This window comes from Amblyomma maculatum, chromosome 5, assembly GCF_055883805.1.
Source record: "Amblyomma maculatum isolate TAMU_Amacu chromosome 5, ASM5588380v1, whole genome shotgun sequence".
Classification (NCBI taxonomy): domain Eukaryota; kingdom Metazoa; phylum Arthropoda; class Arachnida; order Ixodida; family Ixodidae; genus Amblyomma; species Amblyomma maculatum.
In genome coordinates, this window is record NC_139348.1 from 111,121,025 (window position 1) to 111,140,989 (window position 19,965).

At 50.7% G+C, this 19,965-nt stretch overlaps 1 protein-coding gene across 1 annotated transcript; it reads right to left on the minus strand.

The window, feature by feature from the left end:
- Positions 1-11,931: 11,931 nt before the first annotated feature.
- On the minus strand, positions 11,932-16,768 carry LOC146189248 (uncharacterized). The gene is made up of 5 exons (XM_084605212.1): positions 16,509-16,768; positions 16,130-16,412; positions 14,621-15,533; positions 13,059-13,312; positions 11,932-12,168 (listed from the first exon to the last, which is right to left on the minus strand). The coding sequence occupies exons 1-5, from the start codon at positions 16,766-16,768 to the stop codon at positions 11,932-11,934; spliced, it is 1,947 nt and encodes a 648-aa protein (XP_084461338.1).
- Between the last annotated feature and the right edge of the window lie 3,197 nt (positions 16,769-19,965).

Genomic DNA, 19,965 nt, shown 5'->3' on the forward strand with positions numbered 1-19,965 from the left:
TAGCAGAGATGAAAACGCCCCAGTCATTCGACGAGGTACGCAAATCGAAGCTACAGCAGGTGGAGATTGAGTGCGCAGGGATACCGGCAACAGCTATAGTTGACACCGGTAGCGAGATAACCGTGGTTAGGGAAGGCCTCGTGCCAAGTACATGTCGGGAGCCATCCGGCTCGATAAAGCTAGTTTCGGCTTTTGGGGAGACGGTTAATGCAAAACTGGTCACTCTTGCGGTAAGCATCAGGCGGCCCACCGCACACATAGCAGGGCCCGAGGCAGTAGACATTGTATGCGCGCTTTCGGATAAGCTGGCGGAGGGAGTGGATTGTTTGCTCTCCAGGGAGGATTGGGAACTGCTTTCGGAGATAGACAGTCGTTACGAGGCACTTGTTATGAATAAGGCCTGCCCTCTGTCTGAAGCAGTTAACGCGTCTGTCACCATGGCGGAGCAGAGCGCAAAGCTGAGCTCTACATCACACGAGGAGCAAGCCGCGGGGCCTGAGGCAGACAAATTAATGAGTTGTGAGCAGGGTGTAACGACGGAACAGCCCTCTGAAGTAGATCTGGAAGAAAGCGAGAAGGAAGATGTAATCTCGATCCAGGATGACGCGGACGCAGCCCTAAAACAGCGCCAGGTATTCAGATCCGACCAAGTATCAGACGAAACCTTAAAGAAAGCGTGGGCTGACGCAAAGGCAGGGAAGGCAGGCATGTTTGTTTCAGACGGTTTGTTGTATCACTGGGACTCGATCTCCGGTAGCAAAGTGCATCAGCTTGTGCTCCCCCTTAGCAGGCGTGAAGAGGTACTCTGCCTTGCGCATGAGTCTCTTTGGGGAGGCCATTTGGGGCCGCGGAATACAAAGACCAGAATTAAGTACAGCTTTTTCTGGCCAGGCTTAGAAGGGGACGTAACGCGACACTGCAGGACATGTCACGGCTGTCAAGTCCGCTCAGACAGGCGAATTAAAGATAGGGTTTCTATCACACCTCTCACCAGACCCGACCATCCGTTTCAGGTCACAAATGTCGATATAATCGGGCCGCTCGATATTCCGTTGAGCAGGGGTCATAGGTACGCTCTCTGCCTCGTTGACTTGTGCACGCGGTGGCCGGAGGTAGTCTGTTTGCGATCCCTAACCGCTAGGGCACGATGCGACGCCTTGCTTACGATTTTCAGCCGCACAGGCATACCTGAGGTAGTCTGTTCAGATCAGGAAACGAACTTTACGGCGCAGCTGACGTGTGAGATGTTAGCAAGACTGGGATGCGCGCCGCGTTTTTCGACTCCTGAGCATCCGGAGAGCAACGGGACAGTGGAAAGGTGGAACCGCGTTTTGAAGAACATGTTCCATGTATTGAGAAAGATCCCAAGAACTGGGATAGACTGGTCCCGTTCGTTCTCTGGGCGTACAGGGAAGTCCCCCATGACACTACAGGCGTGGCGCCGTTCCGGCTCTTATTCGGTAGAAACCCTATTGGACCGCTAGCAATTCTGCAGCGAACATGGACAGGCCAGCAACCCCTCCCGAACACACTCAGGGAAGAACCCGCGAAGTATTTGCGACAGCTACGCGAGCAGCTAGAAGTAGCAGCAGAAGTAGCGGGTTTGACGGCGAGCGCACGTCAAGGAAGTTACGCGCAGGCGTATAACAGGCGCGCACGGAGCAAAACGTTTGTCGTCGGAGACCAGGTATTGCTCTTTGACACAGACCCTTGCAGTAAAATGGCCCCCAAAATGGCTCGGTCCATTCGTCGTAACCGCGCAAGAGAGGCAGAACTCGTACAGAATCGACAAGGGAAAAAAGGCTACAGCGATAGTGCATGCGAACAGGCTGCGACCCTACTACGCACGTGTCAGCCATGTCGGAGTAGTTTTCGAGGAAGACGAGGAGTTTGGTGAAATCGAGTACACCCCTCGGTCTGTGCTTGATAGATGTGGTGGTTGTCTGATAGATGCGGAGAAACTCGCACACCTACCTACTCAGGACCGCCTAGAGATCTCGGAGGTGTTTGCCGCTTACGCTGATTTGTTCAGCGAAACGCCGGGAGTCGCACGAGTTGGGGCACATAAGATAGAGCTGCACGAAGGCCACTAGCTCAAACGCACTTTCCCATATCGCGTGCCGGAGTTATTAAGAAGTGAGGTGAGCCGCCAGGTAAACGAGTTGCTAGACCTCGGGCTGGTGTATCCGGTGGAAAGCGAGTGCGCCCATCCCGTTGTATGCGTGGGTAAGAAGGATGAATCGGTGCTCATGTGTGTTGACTATCGCGCTTTAAACGCAGCGACGCGCACGAACGCCTTTCCAATGTCACCCCCTAAAGAGCTCATTATGAGGGTGGGCCGCGCTAGGTATATCACTCTTATCGACTTGCGACGCGGATACTGGCAGGTGCCGGTAGCTCCGGAGAGCCAACATCTGACCGCCTTCGTAACTCACGAGGGACAATATGCTTGGCGCGTCATGCCGTTCGGGCTAAAGAACGCCGCGGCCACCTTTCAGCGGATAATGAACACCCTCCTCTCGAAACATCAGGCTTATGCGGCCGCATACCTCGATGACATCGCCATCTTCTCTTCCTCGTGGACTGAACACTTGCGGGACTTAGAAATAATTTTTGATTTGTTGCGCGACGCCAAGCTTAAAGTGAGCCGAGAAAAGTGTCAGGTCGCACAGGCCCACATTAAGTACCTAGGACACATAGTGGGAGGCGGAACCCATGGGCCCGACCCAGAAAAGATATCGGCCATTCGTGGGCTCGTGCCCCCCGCAACAAAAAGACAGCTATGGAGTCTGCTAGGCTTATGTGGTTACTACCGCGATTACGTTGAAGGATACGCCGAGGTGGCCGCACCACTCACGTCTTTGACGAGGCGAGGTGTACCTAACACGATTCCGTGGAGCCAGGAAGCGCAAAACGCGCTCGACAGGCTCAAGTCAGCTCTGTGCGAAGCTGCATCGCTGAACACCCCCGACATTAAAAAGCCATATTGGCTGTTCACCGACGCGTCCGACGTTGCAGCGGGGGCTTGTTTGGCGCAGATCGGAGACGAGGGACGGGAAAGGCCAATAGCGTTTGCCAGTCACCGATTCACGCCAACGCAGACCCGCTGGTCTACGATCGAGCGCGAAGCATTCGCATTATCTGGGAACTAAAGAAATTTGATCATTGGGTGTACGGGGCAGAAATTAACGTGGTGTCTGACCACAACCCCCTCTCCTATCTCACTACTAGTACGCCTCATGGGGCAAAACTCGCGCGATGGGCGCTGGCCTTACAGCGCTACAATGTGACGGTGACCCACAGGAAAGGGTCAAGCAATGGTAACGCCGACGCGTTAACCCGTGTCCCCAATGTGACTTGGGGCGTAGAGCAAGCACACGCTTGAGCCATGGCCTTTCGACGACGCGTGAATGTTCCCGCGTACCCGGTGCAATGTGTGATGTGACCGGTGGAGTGTGCGTGAACTTGACGTGAGGACATCCAATTGCTCGCGCGCGGAACTTCACGAACACTGTCCGGTCCGCCAATGCAAATGTGTGATCTGTTTTGTGTTATACCCATCTTGTGTCGCGAGTTTCATTTGGTGTTCCATTCACGTGCGAAGTGTCTTACATGTTTTGTTTTCTTCGCGGGTTGTTGCGACCTTTGTTGTATTAGGCTGAAATGACCGGATTCCAAGCTCATTTACCCTCTTGGGAGGGGCGTGTAAGGCCGCAGTGAAAAGCGACTCGCACGTGCAGTCGCGCTGGCGGTCGATCCCCCCACGCGCCGAGGCAAAGGAGCGAGCGCTGTTGTGTTTTTTTTCCTCCTTGTCACCCCTTTTCTTGGGCGCGGGCTCGCGGGGCGCGCGGGAGGCCTGGTCTGTTTCATCCTTTCGCCCCGAGGCGTCGCCAAGACGCGAACGCAGCCGGGATCAACAGTGGCACGCTTCTGCGAACCAGCTTACGGTCAGCAGAGGGCGACAATAGGCGCGACACTTGCCCCCCCCCCCCCCCCCCCCGAAGTAGGCAATCAGCCCAGCGTTCTCCAGCTGTTCCCGAGACATTCCGAGCGACGGCGACTGTACACTGCTCTGGGACAGTGCCCCCCACCCCCTTTTCCTCGAACGGGACGGCATGGTGGCCTAGTCTCCAGATCCCCCGCGGCGTTTCTTTCAAAAAGGCACAGCTGCAAGGTCGCGTCGCAAACACGCTGAGGAGGGGAGGTAAAGACAGGCGCGGTGTGAGAGGGTTTGGGGACCAGCCAGTGGAAAGAGTGTGTGTTTTGAATCTTGTATTTTTATTTGAAGTAATTAAGGACCTGGGTCCGAGATTATTCCCAAGTCACGGAGGTTGTGGCATGTTTTTCAATAATTTGGTTGGCTGCTTTATTTTCGGGGCGGATCACCGAAGGTGACCACCCTCGGGTCTTTGTTGATGTTTGTCATCAAAAAGCGGTCCTCGGACCATGTTCGAGCAGTCAAGTTTGAGGCTCCGTGCTTAGCACGTATTTACAGTCCCTAGGCTTTAACCGAGAGGCTCGGTAGAAAAGTAAGGGCTTGTAGTGACTTCTCTGTGTGAGAGTCTATTTTGTCTTAAGTTGCAGTTGTCTGTGTGACTTGCTACTGTAACTGTTTGCCAATGTAAATAATATTTTTCATCTGTAAATACATATCTCCTCCTGACTATCATCAGATCATCGTCTACTGTTCTCGTCGTCTGCTTCTGTACCTGCTGAACAACGAACATAACATCACTCCCCCCATGCGGTCCGCACCAACAGCTTTTGCTCCCCCCTTGCGTCAGACACCATCTCCATGGCGCACTACAGACAACAGGCCTATTTGCTACCACTGCTGCATCCCTGGACACACTACACGCTACTGCCGGCGCCGAATAAATATGGCCTTTGCTGCACGGCCTGCGCCACCTTATTTGGCCCCCCAGTCCCCAGTCCCATCGGGTCCTCCAAAAACCCCTGATCCTCCGGACTTCCTCCCTCGTCGTTCAACATCACCACGTCGCCGCTACATTTCGCCAATGCGGCGATGACTGGTTACCCAGCCGGAAAACTAAACGCCGCAGTTCGCGAGGCACGAACTGCGTATTCGACAGAAATTCAAAGTCCTCGTCTTAATACCGCGAATGTTATTCCTGTCATCGTTGAAGGTGTTCATACTCTTGCGCTCGTCGACACCGGTGCCGCTGTATCAGTTATCAGCCAAAAACTCTGCCGCTCCATCCGAAAGGTGACTACGCCTCTCGAGGGACTATCGCTTCGTACCGCATCCGCTCACAGTATACAGCCGACAGCTATCTGCACTGCTCGCGTTGTCATTGCTGCAGCCTTGTACATGATCGAATTCGTCGTTCTCCCCACATGTTCTCATGACGTCATTCTCGGCTGGGATTTCCTGTCCCAGCATCATGCTATCATTGACTGCGCCATGCAGTCCTCAAGTAGAGCTCATTGAATCGAGTGATGCACCGTCTAATGCCCTGCTCCACGAGCCGTGTCCTCGTTTTGCGACCAAACTCCTCGTAGCTCATGACACAACCATCCCACCCGTTAGCGCTGTTCTGGTTCCCCTCACTGCATCTTTTACCACCGCCGCGACAGTCATCTTTGAGCCCTCTAACGTTGTCTACCGCCGCCGCCACTTACCGCTGCCGTTTGCCGTCCTTGACATGAACAACGGCGCTAGCACACTTCTGGTAGCCAATCCTCTTGCGTCTCCCGCTATGTTGATCGAAGGGGAGTGTCTCGGCCGCATCGAGCCCGTGGACCTTCTGTTCGCCTTTGATGATTGACGCCTTGACTCCAACTCGTGTGGCTTCAGATCCGCCACAGCGGGTTCTTTTTGACAATTATGTGGACAGCGCTCTAGAGCCGCGCCATCGAAAACAACTTCTTGACCTTCTACACCAATTCCGCTCCTCCTTCGACATCACGCAATCTTCCTTGGGCCGCACGACGACCGTTACCCACCTCATTGACACTGGCACTCACCCACCTCGCCATCAGTGGCCGTATCGGGTGTCCCCGACTGAGCGCCGTGTTATTGCCCAACAAGTCGATGACATGCTGCAACGCGAAGTAATTAGAGATTCCTGTAGCCCATGGTCGTCTCCTGTGGTCCTAGTTAAAAAGAAGGATGGCTCCATACGATTTTGTGTTGATTATCGCGCCTCAACAAAATCACTCGTCGTGATGTGTACCCCCTCCCACGAATCGACGAAGCCCTAGACTGTTTGCAAGGCGCAGAATTCTTTTCCTCACTCGATTTACGCTCCGGGTATTGGCAGGTGCCCATGGCAGAGGCGGATCGTCCGAAGACCACCTTTATTACTCCAGATAGACTATACGAATTTAATGTTATGCCATTCGGACTCTGTAACGCCCCAGCCACATTTGAAAGAATGATGGACACTGTACTGCGCGGCCTGAATTGGAACATCTGTTTATGCTACCTCGATGATATTGTCGTCTTTTCAACCGACTTCCCGACCCACCTAACTCGACTTCGCCAGGTCTTCACCTGCCTAACCCGCGCCGGTCTTCAACTGAACCTCAAAAAGTGCCGCTTTGGTGCCCGCCAGCTCACAAAATAGACGGACATGTGTGTAAAGATTGAGTTCTGCCTGATCCTGAGAAGCTGCGCGCCGTCGCTGACTTTGCGAAACCGACCACTTTGAAACAACTGCTAAGCTTCGTGGGCCTCTGCTCGTACTTTCGTCGCTTTGTTCGGAATTTCGCAACCATCATAGCCCCCCTTACACAGCTCTTGAAAGGCACTCTAACCTCTCCTCTTGGTCGCCAGCCTGCGATGAAGCATTCGCGACACTGCGCAATGTTCTGACGTCACCACCAATCCTTCGCCATTACGACCCTACTGCACCTACAGAACTTCACACCGATGCCAGTGGTGTCGGCCTCGGCGCCGTCCTCGCCCAGCGCGAGCCTGGCTTCTCCGAATACGCTGTCGCCTACGCAAGCCGTGCTCTCACCAAAGCCGAGTCCAACTACTCCGTTACCGAAAAGGAGTGCTTAGCAATTGTGTGGGCTATAACGAAGTCCGCCCTTACTTATACGGCCACTCCCTCGAGGTAGTTACAGACCATCACGCTCTCTGTTGGCTCGCGTCTCTCAAGGATCCGTCTGGCCGCCTCGGGCGCTGGGCTCTCAGGATTCAGGAATATGACATCCGTGTAGTGTACCGCTCTGGCCGCAAGCACTCTGACGCCGACGCTCTTTCTTGGTCACCGGTGCGCTCGCCTAACTCATCGTCCCCTCCTCAAGCATTCTTGTCAGCACTCACCATTGAGGATATGCCTTTCGAGCAACGACAAGATCCTTGGGTTTCTAACCTGCTAGATATCCTTGACACTACTTCCACGACTACGCATCCTCGGGCACTCCGCCGACAGGCCTCCCATTTCGCCATTCGGGACGGCCATCTCTACCGCAGGAACTACAACTCAGACGGCCGAACGTGGCTTCTTGTCATTCCGCGGCACCTCCGCTCCGAGGTTTCTGCCCACCATCACATTGACCCGCAAAGCGCTCATGCCGGTGTCCTAAAAACCTATGACCGAATTCGTCAGAGGTACTACTGGCGGGGAATGTACAATTTCGTACGTCGCTACATTCGCTCTTGTACCGCCTGTCAACGACGCAAGATTTCTCGCCACCCTGCTGGCCCTCTCCAGCCTTTACCGTGTCCAGCTCGCTCGTTTGATCGCGTGGGAATTGACCTTTATGGTCCGCTACAATGCAGTGCCACTGGTAATCGATGGGTCATCGTCACCGTCGATCACCTGACCCGTTACGCCGAGACTGCTGCACTTCCCGAGGCGACAGCCCGAGAGGTAGCCCATTTTCTTCTGCAACACTTCATTCTTCGACACGGCGCCCCTCGCGAGCAACTGAGTGATAGAGGTTGTGTCTTTCTTTCCGAAGTAGTCCAAGAGCTCCTGTCGTCTTTTAAATCGATACATCGGGCTACAACTGCGTGCCACCCACAAACAAACGGCCTCACGGAGCGCTTCAACCGTACGCTTGGGGACATGCTCGCAATGTATGTTATATCTGAATCGGGAAGCTCCAACTGGGACCAGGTACTGCCATTCGTAACGTTCGCGTACAACACTGCCACCCTAGCAACAACTGGGTTTTCGCCCTTCTTTCTCTTATATGGCCGTGAACCATCTTGTACTCTGGACACAATTTTGCCATACCATCCAGATGCATTTGAGTACAGTGCTTTGTCAGATATTGCACAGAAGGCCGAGGAATGCCGTCAGCTAGCTCGCACGTTACCTCCAACATTCAAGGCTATCGCAAAGATCAGCATGATACCGATACCCCTGCTCCCACGTTCATGGCCGACAGCTTCGTTTGGCTATGCGTTCCTGCCACCAACAAACTAGACACCAAATACCACGGACCTTACCGCGTCTTGGAGCGCACATCCCCTGTGAACTACGTCATCGAGCCAGTCACCCCCTCTTCCGACCACCGCCGTCGCGGCTGCGAGGTTGTCCACGTTAGCCGCCTCAAGCCATATTACAACCCTCTGGTCGTCTCTTCTCCCTGAGTCGCCAGGATGGCGACTTCTTCACGCGGGGAAAATGTAAAGAAGACAAAGGACAGAAAACGCTGCGGCATCGCCATCACCATCGTTTGTCTCCGGCGCCCATCTCGCTCGCACTGAAGCTGTGCCCTGCGGCTGGTAATTCGATCCTGCTTTGCCCAAAGTACTGCCAGCGCTAGACGTTCCAACCAACCATTAAATCCACATTTCACTAGCACAACCTGGAACATTGTAGAAACATACGCGAGTGGTCGGAATCTTCAAGACAGATCCCGACGCATCTTGTGCACCAAAGAAGCTGATAACGGTGCGTCTCACGACATTGAGGAATAAAACAATAGAGAATATAGAATTGATATACGTGCCAGGATCAGAGTGATAAGGCCGCATGGCGGGGTCTGCTAAAAAACAGCGAATACAGTTCTCAAGCTTTCGCGGCAATATTGCTTGTATGTTTCATCTATTGCGAAAAACTCCTGTAATATATGCTCACGTGGCATTTGTCTTTGATGAAAACGAATTAGCGTGCAGTTTCATACGTCAGGCGTCTATGCAACATTGGGGAGAGCATCAATTATAACCAATTCTCTGCATATTTATTCGAAGCAAAGGATTAGTGGTCTGACAACATGAGGTTTATTGCCTAATAGTGTTTCATTTTTCTGTTTGGAATGACCTTGAGTAGGCAGGGTACTCCCCATCGCAGTAGGCGCAACCATGACGCAACCATAACCATGTAAATATTAAACAAAAAAAAACAACGATATGTCATTAGGAGCTGTGCCAGGAACAATTCCAAGGAAAGTAGAAAAACGCCGAAACTCTCGGCTGTAGCAGCCGGAGAACAATCAACGTGTGCCTATCATTGGCGATGGACTGAACGGAAAAGCCTATATATTTCATTTGTGATATAGATATGCGATGTATTGGTACCGAATTGAGCGTACTACTGTTGATCTAGGATGAGCAGTGAAACATTGTTAAAAACTGCCAAATCTTTTGAAGAGTGCCAATTGTACGCCACCCTTCAAGTCTGTTATCATCGCTACCGACGGGGAGACGGTGTGACGGGTGTGACACTGAGACGTGACGACGATTGCTGTGTTTCTTCCCAGCCAAACCTAGTTTAGAGTGCAAGAGGGACGAAGCATGGTACGACAATATTTTGGCATACCTCAAAGACCACAGGCGAATTTACACATCCTCACAGCGAAGCGCTCAAAATCACAAAGGACGAGGAGGAGACAGGACAATAGCGCACTTTCAACAAATGTTTATTGCGGTTGCGGAGCATATATATACACTTCAGAATCACAAAAAGAAAGAAGGAAAAAGATCTACACGTGCCGCCTAAGCTAAGAAATCCAGCTCAGTTTTTGATAGAGCCACCGACGGTTTGCTGACGCATTCATCCCCTCAGAATCACAAAAAGAAAGAAGGAAAAACATCTACACGTGCCGCCTAAGCTATGAAATCCAGCTCAGTTTTTGATAGAGCCACCGACGGTTTGCTGACGCATTCATCCCCTCAGAATCGCAAAAAGAAAGAAGGAAAAACATCTACACGTCCGCCTAAGCTAAGAAATCCAGCTCAGTTTTTGATATAGCCAGCGACGATTTGCTGACGCATTCATCCCCTCAGAATCACAAAAAGAAAGAAGGAAAAACATCTACACGTCCGCCTAAGCTAAGAAATCCAGCTCAGTTTTTGATATAGCCAGCGACGGTTTGCTGACGCATTCATCCCCTCAGAATCACAAAAAGAAAGAAGGAAAAACATCTACACGTCCACCTAAGCTAAGAAATCCAGCTCAGTTTTTGATATAGCCAGCGACGGTTTGCTGACGCATTCATCCCCTCATCACAAAAAGAAAGAAGGAAAAATATCTACACGTCCACCTAAGCTAAGAAATCCAGCTCAGTTTTTGATATAGCCAGCGACGGTTTGCTGACGCATTCATCCCTTCAGAATCACAAAAAGAAAGAAGGAAAAACATCTACACGTGCCGCCTAAGCTAAGAAATCCAGCTCAGTTTTTGATATAGCCAGCGACGGTTTGCTGACGCATTCATCCCCTCAGAATCACAAAAAGAAAGAAGGAAAAACATCTACACGTGCCGCCTAAGCTAAGAAATCCAGCTCAGTTTTTGATAGAGCCACCGACGATTTGCTGACGCATTCATCCCCTCAGAATCACAAAAAGAAAGAAGGAAAAACATCTACACGTGCCGCCTAAGCTAAGAAATCCAGCTCAGTTTTTGATAGAGCCACCGACGGTTTGCTGACGCATTCATCCCCTCAGAATCACAAAAAGAAAGAAGGAAAAACATCTACACGTGCCGCCTAAGTTAAGAAATCCAGCTCAGTTTTTGATAGAGCCACCGACGGTTTGCTGACGCATTAATCCCCTGATCGTGCTATCTGCGATGCTTCCACAATCTCCCTTGTTAGGATCGATATATATATATATATATATATATATATATATATATATATATATATATATATATATATATATATATATATATATATATATATATATATATATATATACATATGCTCCGCAACCGCAATAAACATTTGATGAAAGTGCGCTATTGTCCTGTCCCCTCCTCGTCCTTTGTGATTTTGAGCGATTCGCTGTGAGGATGGTGAACCAACACGCCCAAACATTTTCCCTTCTGGATTTACACATGACAGGAAGGTGTCGAGGGAATTTGGAAGGAGGAGGGCCCAAGAGGAAAATCAAATCGTCAGCGGTGGCGGTAGAAGAAAGGTTAGGCAGGAGACTAGAAGGCTTTGTGTAAACTTTGAGACGCGCACAAATGACGACACCATTGTTTCAATTGTAAAGGACGACTTGTGTTTATTGCAGTAAGGCTGCTCCTTGTCGAACGAGTATATCTTACACAGGTTGCCAGATTAGAAGTTAGAAAAAGCTAGAATGAGCAGTTTCTTCATACTCCCCCCGGAATTTGCTTCAGATCATTCGCAGGTAGTCTCCATGGGGTAGAGCAACTGGATCGGTCTTCTTAGGATGGTCCCACCAAGTAGGCGCACCATGCAGGCTCTTATGTATCCATCACGCCCGATAAGCACATCAGTAACTTGTCCGGTTTTCCACAGCTGCCTTGGCAGATGAGGCTGATGAACTAGCACGAGAGTTCCTTTTTTCAAGGCGCTAGATGGGTTTGGCACAGCAAAGTGAGAGGAGCGAATTCTTGTTAGCTACTCGCGCTGCCACCTACGCCAGAAGTGGTCAGCCAAACTTTGGCGGTATTGCCAGCGACGAGTCAGCTGACCCGGTGATGGAGATACTGACTCTACGCTGCTGCCCGGGGGCAAGGTCGTCAAACGCTTTCACACGATAAAATGGGATGGAGTCAGTGGCTCCGGCTCGTCAGCTTCTGTGGACACGTAGGTTAGAGGCCTTGAGTTGATCACAGCCTCAATTTCGGCCAAGATTGTAGTCAGCTGCTCGAAAGTACACAAGCTGTTGCCTAGAACTTTCTTCAGGGAAGTCTTCACAGAACGAACCATTCGCTCCCAGAATCCGCCCCACCAGGCGGCTCTCTCGACAATAAACTTCCATTTTATCTGGTGGTTTAAGAAATAATTTTGGATTTCTTTTCCACGTAGCGTTGTCCATAGCCGTTTCAGATCTCTTGAAGCGCGTTGGAACGTCTTAGCGTTGTCCGAAAATATGACTCGACAGACACCTCTTCTAGAATTAAACCTCTTAAATGCCATTAGATAATTAGGAGTAGACATGTCAGCCAACAGTTCAAGGTGCAGGTAACTGCGCATGTGATGATGACGATGTATGATTTCTTGCTGCCTTGATCCCTTGTGTTCAACGGCCCGGCAAAATCGATACCCGTCACCTCGAATGGTGGAGCCTGGGTTACCCTGTCTCGAGGTAAGGGGGCGACTGGCTCAGTAGCAGCGCGGCTGTTGAAACGACTGCAGGTCAAGCATTTCTTCAGGATCTTTTTCACCATCTGTCTTCCCCGAACTATCCAAAACTGCTCCCTCAGTTCTGTGAGAGTCTCAAGTGCACCTGCGTGTAGAAGGCGGCGATGAGTGGCGACTATCAAGAGTTCAGTGAAATGGTGACCGGCAGGCAGGATTTTCGAATGCGCGGTGCATTAGCAGAGGCCAGCATTGCTCAATCGTCCCCCCACTCTTAGCAACCCGTCTTCATTGCAGTAAACTTTCAAATCCCGCAAAGGAGAGCTGCAAGGCAAGCGTGATGTCCGACGCACGCACTCTAGCTCTTCACGGAAAGCCTCGTTTTGCACCTGACGTATAAGACAAGTTTTTGCTTGGGTGACCTCTTCTGTCTTCAGATATCCATTCATTTTCTGATTAGGCCTTCTTGAGTTGTGCAAGAATCGCTGCATCCATGCAACAACACGAACAAGTCTGGAGAGGGAGCTGTGCCGGTGCAGCGGTAAGACAGTTTCCTCTATTGCTACGTTGTGCACTTGCACTGATCTCTGTTCCTCTGCTGCGGCCATATCGAAGTCATCTTTGCGCCTTGGCCAGGCGATGGGTGGCTCCTTGAGCCAAGAATGTCCATTCCACCAAACTGTGTTTGTCTTGAGGGCTTTGAGGCTCACTCCTCTTGTCAGAAGGTCGGCAGGGTTCTCTGTTCCTGGGCAGTGATTCCAGAGTTCAGGATCCATCCGCTGTTGAATTTCCAGCACCCGATTGCCCACAAAGGGCTTCCACTGTTGCGCTAACCCGCGAGCCCAATGAAGTGCAATTGTAGAATCACTCCAGAGATGCCATTTCACAATTGGTAGGTTTAGTGACTGCATCAAATATTCCTTCAATATCGCGCCTATCAGCATTCCCATCAACTCCAATCTCGGAAGAGTGAGCTTCTTAATCGGTGCCACCCGCGATTTCGATAAGATCAGAGTCACGGCTGGTGCAATGATTCCTGAAGTGCGCAGGTAGGCAACCGCCCCGTAAGCTTTCGGACTAGCATCGGTGAAAATGTGAATCTCCATACTTCCGTGGTTGTGAAGTCCGTCGTGTCTTCTGGGTACCGTTACCTCAGTCAACTGGTGGATCTGTAAATGCCCTCCTTCCACGATGACTGCACCTCCTCAGCAGGGGTGCATCCCACTCAACTCCCAACTCCCAGAGCGTTTGGAAAATCAACTTAGCTGTAACTGTGACTGGTGAGATAAGCCCAAGTGGATCATATATTCGGGCCGACGCCTGAAGAATGAAGCGCTTTGTGTTGCTGGTTTGGTTCAGTATGTCCAATACGGCCTCTATAAAAATCCCAAACAGTCATCGTGCTTGTTCCAGACCAGTCCTAACACTCTAGACACGCTTGCTGTTGGACATTCCACTCGGCTCAGGGCACCCCTTGTCCCGTCGTCGTCAAACAATTGGAGCATTTTTTTGGAATTCGAGTTCCATTTACGGAGGGACATGCTCGCTAGGCTCAGAACCTGCAGTGCTTCGCGGTAAAAGTCTTCCGCCTCTTGCTCCGAGTCTGCTCCAGTGATTTAGTCATCCACGTAGAGGGTTTCTGCCATAATTGCAGCTGTCTTGGGATGAACTTCTGTTGTCGCCAAGTGGTGACGCAAGGTAGCGGCGAGAAGAAATGGACTGCTAGTAGCTCCAAAGGGCACTTTTGCCATTCTCCACGTCTCTACAAGCGGCCTTGGGTCTTCCTTTGTCGGCATCTGTTCATACCACAAGAATCTCGACGCATCTCGATCTTCACGACGGACCGATATCTGCAGGAATGCCTTTTAGATGTCGGCGGTAATGCCAATGCAATGAATCCTAAAGTTTAACAGGATTTTCTGGAGATGCGGGTTCAAGTTAGGTCCGGCATCCAGAACCTGATTTAAACAGGCACATCCTGGTTCGCTGGATGATGCGTCAAAGACAACTCTGAGTTTGGTGGAAAGGCTGTCTGGCTTAATAACTGCTCGATGCGGCATGTAATAAATTCTGTTTTCTTAGCTGCTGCCTTCCTCTACTGGGAGTCGTTCGGCAAAACATTGATGGAGGTACTGACGTATTGCAGCATCATACTGGTGTATCATATCCTCATTTCTCATTCGCTTCTTTGTGAGGTTGTTGAAACGCTTCTCTGCAACTGCCTTGTTGTCGCCTAGGCTGAGTTTGACCTGCTTCCACGATAAGGCGACTTCGTAGCGTCTGTCAACGAGCTTGACAGATGATGCAAATGCTTGGATGACTGCTTTGTCTTCGTTTTGTTGAACAACAGGCTCGACAATGCCCATGCTTTCGAGCTCCCAAAATGACTTAAGGTCAGCAGCAAGGCAGTGAGTCTCGTCACCTACGCTGGCTCGCAGCACAGCCACTGACAAACAGCTGGCGGACGAACTGCTGAAAGGGATGGCACCTTGCAATGTCCAGCCGAATTCCGACTTCAGTGCCACTAATGAGTCATGCAATTTCCGCACGTCGCCAGATACGAGGTTCCAAAAATAATCAAAACCAATAAGGATGCCGATGCCTTTTCTTGTTAGATGACCTGGTGGTACGGTTGCATCTGCAAGCTCCGTTATCTCTGCCTGCACTGCTTGAATCACCTTTTCGGGAAGACTCAACTGATCACAGCAGATCTCAGGTATCTCTAAAGCTTCGATAGAATGCTCCTTTTGGTGGTACTGACTTCTCAACCAAACTCGTACACGGTTTTGTTTCTGCCTAATAACGTTTCCCGCTCCTCCAAAGGGGTAAATGGTGATGTCTTCTTCACCCAGAACTTCTAACTGTAGTTGGTGTGAGTGCTCTTCAGTCACAAAGCTGCGCTGGCTACCTCCGTCAAACAGAAGACGAGTTAGCGTTCTTCTTTGCGGTCCCTCTGACCATACTTGGGCAGTCTGGCGCAGCACAGTGGGATCTTTGTCCCTCTTCTTCCTTGTAGCTGCATGCAGTTCGGCTGATGTGCTGTTTGCTGGCTGCCACGCAGGATCACACATCTGAGTCAAATGCCTTTTGCCGCATTTCTTGCACTTGACTCCCTTGATGAGACAATGTTTCGATGTGTGCCCTTTAACAGAACAGCAGAAGCATCGACCTGCCTGACGCAGTGCCCTTTTCGTTTCGTCGAGAGAAGGCGAGGTCTGGCACTCTTTAGTTACATGATCCCTAGCGGCGCAAAATACGCAGGGCTCATTCTGTTTCATATCACTGGCGGAAAAGAGAGAAGCCGCTGAAGCCTTTGAAACTCTGGACTTTCCATTCTCGAATCGGGGTTTAATGTTCTTGCTTTCCCCTTGACCAACCTGCACCGCCTTCTCCCTACTCTCCACTTCATTTTTCACAAATTCTTGCAGACTTGACTTGCAATGCAAAGAATGTCTTCCTGCCTTTCTGCTGAACAACGCTTGTGATTATTTATGACAAGGTCGCTTGGCAGCATTCGCAGCAACGCGGCGCTGAGCATTGCGCCGTAGCCGTCTGTTTTGACGCCAAGCGCCTCGAGAGCGGATATGTTGCGCTGCATGTGGTCATAGAGTCGACGTAGGTCTCTTACCTCCTACTCGCTTCATACTGTCGGTAAGTCCAGCAGTTCGGTGAGGTGTTCCTGGATTAGCACATCCATGCGTCCGAAACGCTCCTTCAGAAGCTCGATCACTGCGTTGTAATTGGCTCCTGTAGCTTGAATCCCGGCCACCGCTGACGCAGCCTTCCCAGTGAGCGCCGACTGCATATATAAAAACTTCTCGCCGTTGGAAAGGGAGTCGTTGCTGTGGATCGCCTGCTGGTACTGCTCCCAGAAAGGCTGCCACTCCGTGGCGGTGCCGCTAAATCGCTGCAGCTCGAGTTTCGGCAACCTGTCCTTTGAACCGGCAGCGCTCCGGTTACCGTCGAGAAGGGCCAGTGTAGCATCCGCTCCTGGACCGGCGGTCGCTCGCTGAGCTTCGGCTTACTGGCTGAGTTTTGCGGCACAGGTGACGATGCTGTCGTTGTAAGTGATTGTACGCGTGTAGTTCTCGGCTTCTTCATCAGGCACAAGTGGCTCGATAGCAGCGTCCACCTCGTTAAGCTGTGTTTGGAGGGCGCTAAGCCTCGCTGACAGTATGTTCAGAGCCTTTTCGTCCGCATGCGTCTCTAACGAAGAATCCACCTCGGAAATCAGTTTTGTCACCTGGGATCTTAGAGCCCCTCGTTCCTTATTCAGCCGATCCATTTCTGTATCGATGTAGTGTCGATCGTCCTCCTAGAGCCAAGCTTGGCTTCGGGTATGGCGTCTCCAGGCGTCGTGTTAAAGCGTCGGGCGTGGCTTTTCTAGGCCTCGTTCGTGGAACCTTTCAGTCCAAGGCGGTTTCACCTCCAAGGATCGTTGCGGTAATGACTCAGGATTCGTTGTCTCGCCGACTCTATATGGCCTCGATGTTTACGGAACGTTGCAGCGTTTTAGTCCCTGGTTTCGGCACCATACATTTTCTGTAAACTTAGAGACGCGCACAAATGACGACACCATTGTTTCAGTTGTAAAGGACGACTGGTGTTTATTGCCGTAAGGCTGCTCCTTGTCGAGCGGGTATATCTTACACAGGTTGCCAGATTAAAAGTTAGAAAAAGCTAGAATGAACACTTTCTTCAGGCTTTGCGGTACTGTTTCATGCAATGTTTTGTATATGCCAAGATATGTACCAGTAGGAATAAAGGTTTTCATGCGTGGGAAGCAGAACCAACAGTAGTGAGAGTGCGGAGACGAATAAGCAAAGCACAAGAAGAAGTAAGCGATGCAGTCTCCTCTCGTCACAGCTGAGGTCATTACACGAAAATATATTGTTACTGATGAGTAAGGACGAAGAAGGAGGCAGTAGCGCGCACAGGAGTGCTCGCGCTAGGCCCGCAAGCATTTTATTAAACGTCATCTCACTGTCATTGGGCATCATCTCACCATTCTCTTTCTCCTGTGTTCACCGGTTTGCCGCCACTAACATTTGGTTGGAGCTACTGGGTACATCATCCCTAATCATCCTAGTCCGGAACTTCTGCGCCCTGTGTCCGCTTCCGGCATTGGCAGCGGGTTCCATGGAATGCATCGCCTGGCTGGTCCCCAACCTGCTGGACCCGACCCGACCTTGCCGTTCCTCCGTCCCGTCCCACTGCCCTGACCACAAGACGCGACTGAGACTGATCTGAGATGACATCCACACGACCACAAGATACAGCGACACAAGCGAAGACCATGTGACCCTATTGACCCTATTTGCCGACCTGAGGCCCCAAAGACCCAACAGCCGCCACACTGAGCACATGACCCCTGCCCATGCCATGCGATGTGTGCCTGTGCCTCGGCCATCGGATATTGGAGACCAGTGGTCCGAAATCATCCTGGGCGAGGATTCATGAGAGGATAGTCGTGGCGGAAAGCAGTTTTCTTTCTTCTTCCTCTTCTTCAGCCAGAAGGCACGCCCATAGTCATGTCATTGAGTCATCAGCATCGACAAACTTCCTCGTTAACGATCGGGACGATCGCTCTGTGGCATCGGGCATGTTACAGACGAGGAAGGAGGAAGAAGCGGTCAGTGTCGCGGGCAGGAGATTGCGCGCTAGACCCGCCAACATTTCATTAAACGTCATCACACTGTCATCGAACATCATCTCAAGGGGCGCCAATCGATCTATCCCAGCAAAATGGCCAATCCTAAAACCGTAACAATTTGGCAGTAGAACTGCAAGTCTATGCGCAACAAAAAACAAATCTGCAGTTACACGTTCAGTCGCAATCCGAAAAACCTAACGTTATAGCGATTCAAGAACCCAGAATGTCTCGACTAAAACTGCCAGGGTACCGGGCGGTTCTGCCATGTCACATCAAAAAACAGCCTTTAACCACTACGTTGGCACATAGAAATCTTACCGTGGTTAACCACGAGATTGAAAACGTAGAGCTCGATTGTATATTAATTGAAATTCTGCCTAGCAGAAGAAACTCCTCGTCTCTGTTCGTACTAAACGCATACAGCCACCCCAGGGCACCGGCTGGACCAGCGAAAGCCGCTATACTCAAAACCCTCCAAATCGCAGTCCAAAACCCAACCTTAATTGTGGGCGACTTCAACGCTCAACACGTGCAATGGGGACACGCAACCATATCCATGAAAGGAACGGCCCTAATGGATTTTATCCAGCAAAGAGGGCTCACCCAATACACGGACCCCATGCAACCTACTAGGATAGGCAACAGCGTGACCAGGGACACGTGCCCGGACCTAACGATGGGCAAAAATCTCCCAGACTTAAGCTGGAGCAACACCAGACAAAATCTCGGAAGTGATCAATATATCATAATGTCTAAAATCACCATTGCCAATCTCAAACCCCAACCCAGAAAAAACAAAATCACCGACTGGGACAAACTTAGGACTATCCGCGACCAAAATAACGAACCAATCATAGACTTGGAACTCTGGACACAGACCCTCCTATCGGATGTGGAAACGGCCACTAAGGAACTAGTACATGACTTGGGAGTTAATACGGTTGACAGCCGACTTACGCACATGTGGGAGGCAAGGCAGAGCCTAGAAAAAGATTGCTTAAGCAAAAATATAACAAAAAGCTTAGAAACAGGATCGTCACACTCACGAAAGAAATTCAACACTACACCGCAGAACTAGCGCTACAGCAGTGGAACCATATCTGTGAAAATGTGAATGGCAATCTAGGCACGAGGGAGACGTGGAATCTTCTGCGGCATCTCCTTGATCCGGAATCCAACAAAGCTACCACTCAAAAGGAAATCACCAAAATTTTAAACATAGACCCAGGCACGGATTAAGATATTATCGATAAGCTACAGCAGAAATACTTCTGCACAACCCGTGAGACGAAGTCCCTGCCCGATTATAAAGGAGAGCCTAACTCCATCCTGGACGCTGACATAACAATGGCGGAAATAAGAGCAGCCCTCTTTAAGGTACGTACAACATCCGCCCCAGGAGAGGATGGCATTAACAATAAGACACTCAGAAATCTAGACGACGCTTCTATCACAGCCCTCGCGGACTTTGCGAACGAGTGTTGGAGGGAGGGAAAACTCCCAACGTCGTGGAAACATGCCATCGTTAAATTCATCCCAAAACCTGGCAAAAAGCTCGCGCTCGAAAACCTCAGACCTATTTCGCTTACTTCTTGCATAGGAAAACTGATAGAGCACGTCATACTAGACAGACTCCAGTCCCACATGCAAAAAGAGAATTTATATCCAAACACTATGGTCGGCTTTAGACCACATTTATCAACACAAGATACGATGCTAAGACTAGCAAACGAAGTCCTATCTCATGAGCAAGAAAGGAGTACCAGGGCAATCCTAGCCCTAGATTTCCTTTGATAATGTTAAACACAAAGCAATCCTAGAATCTCTTT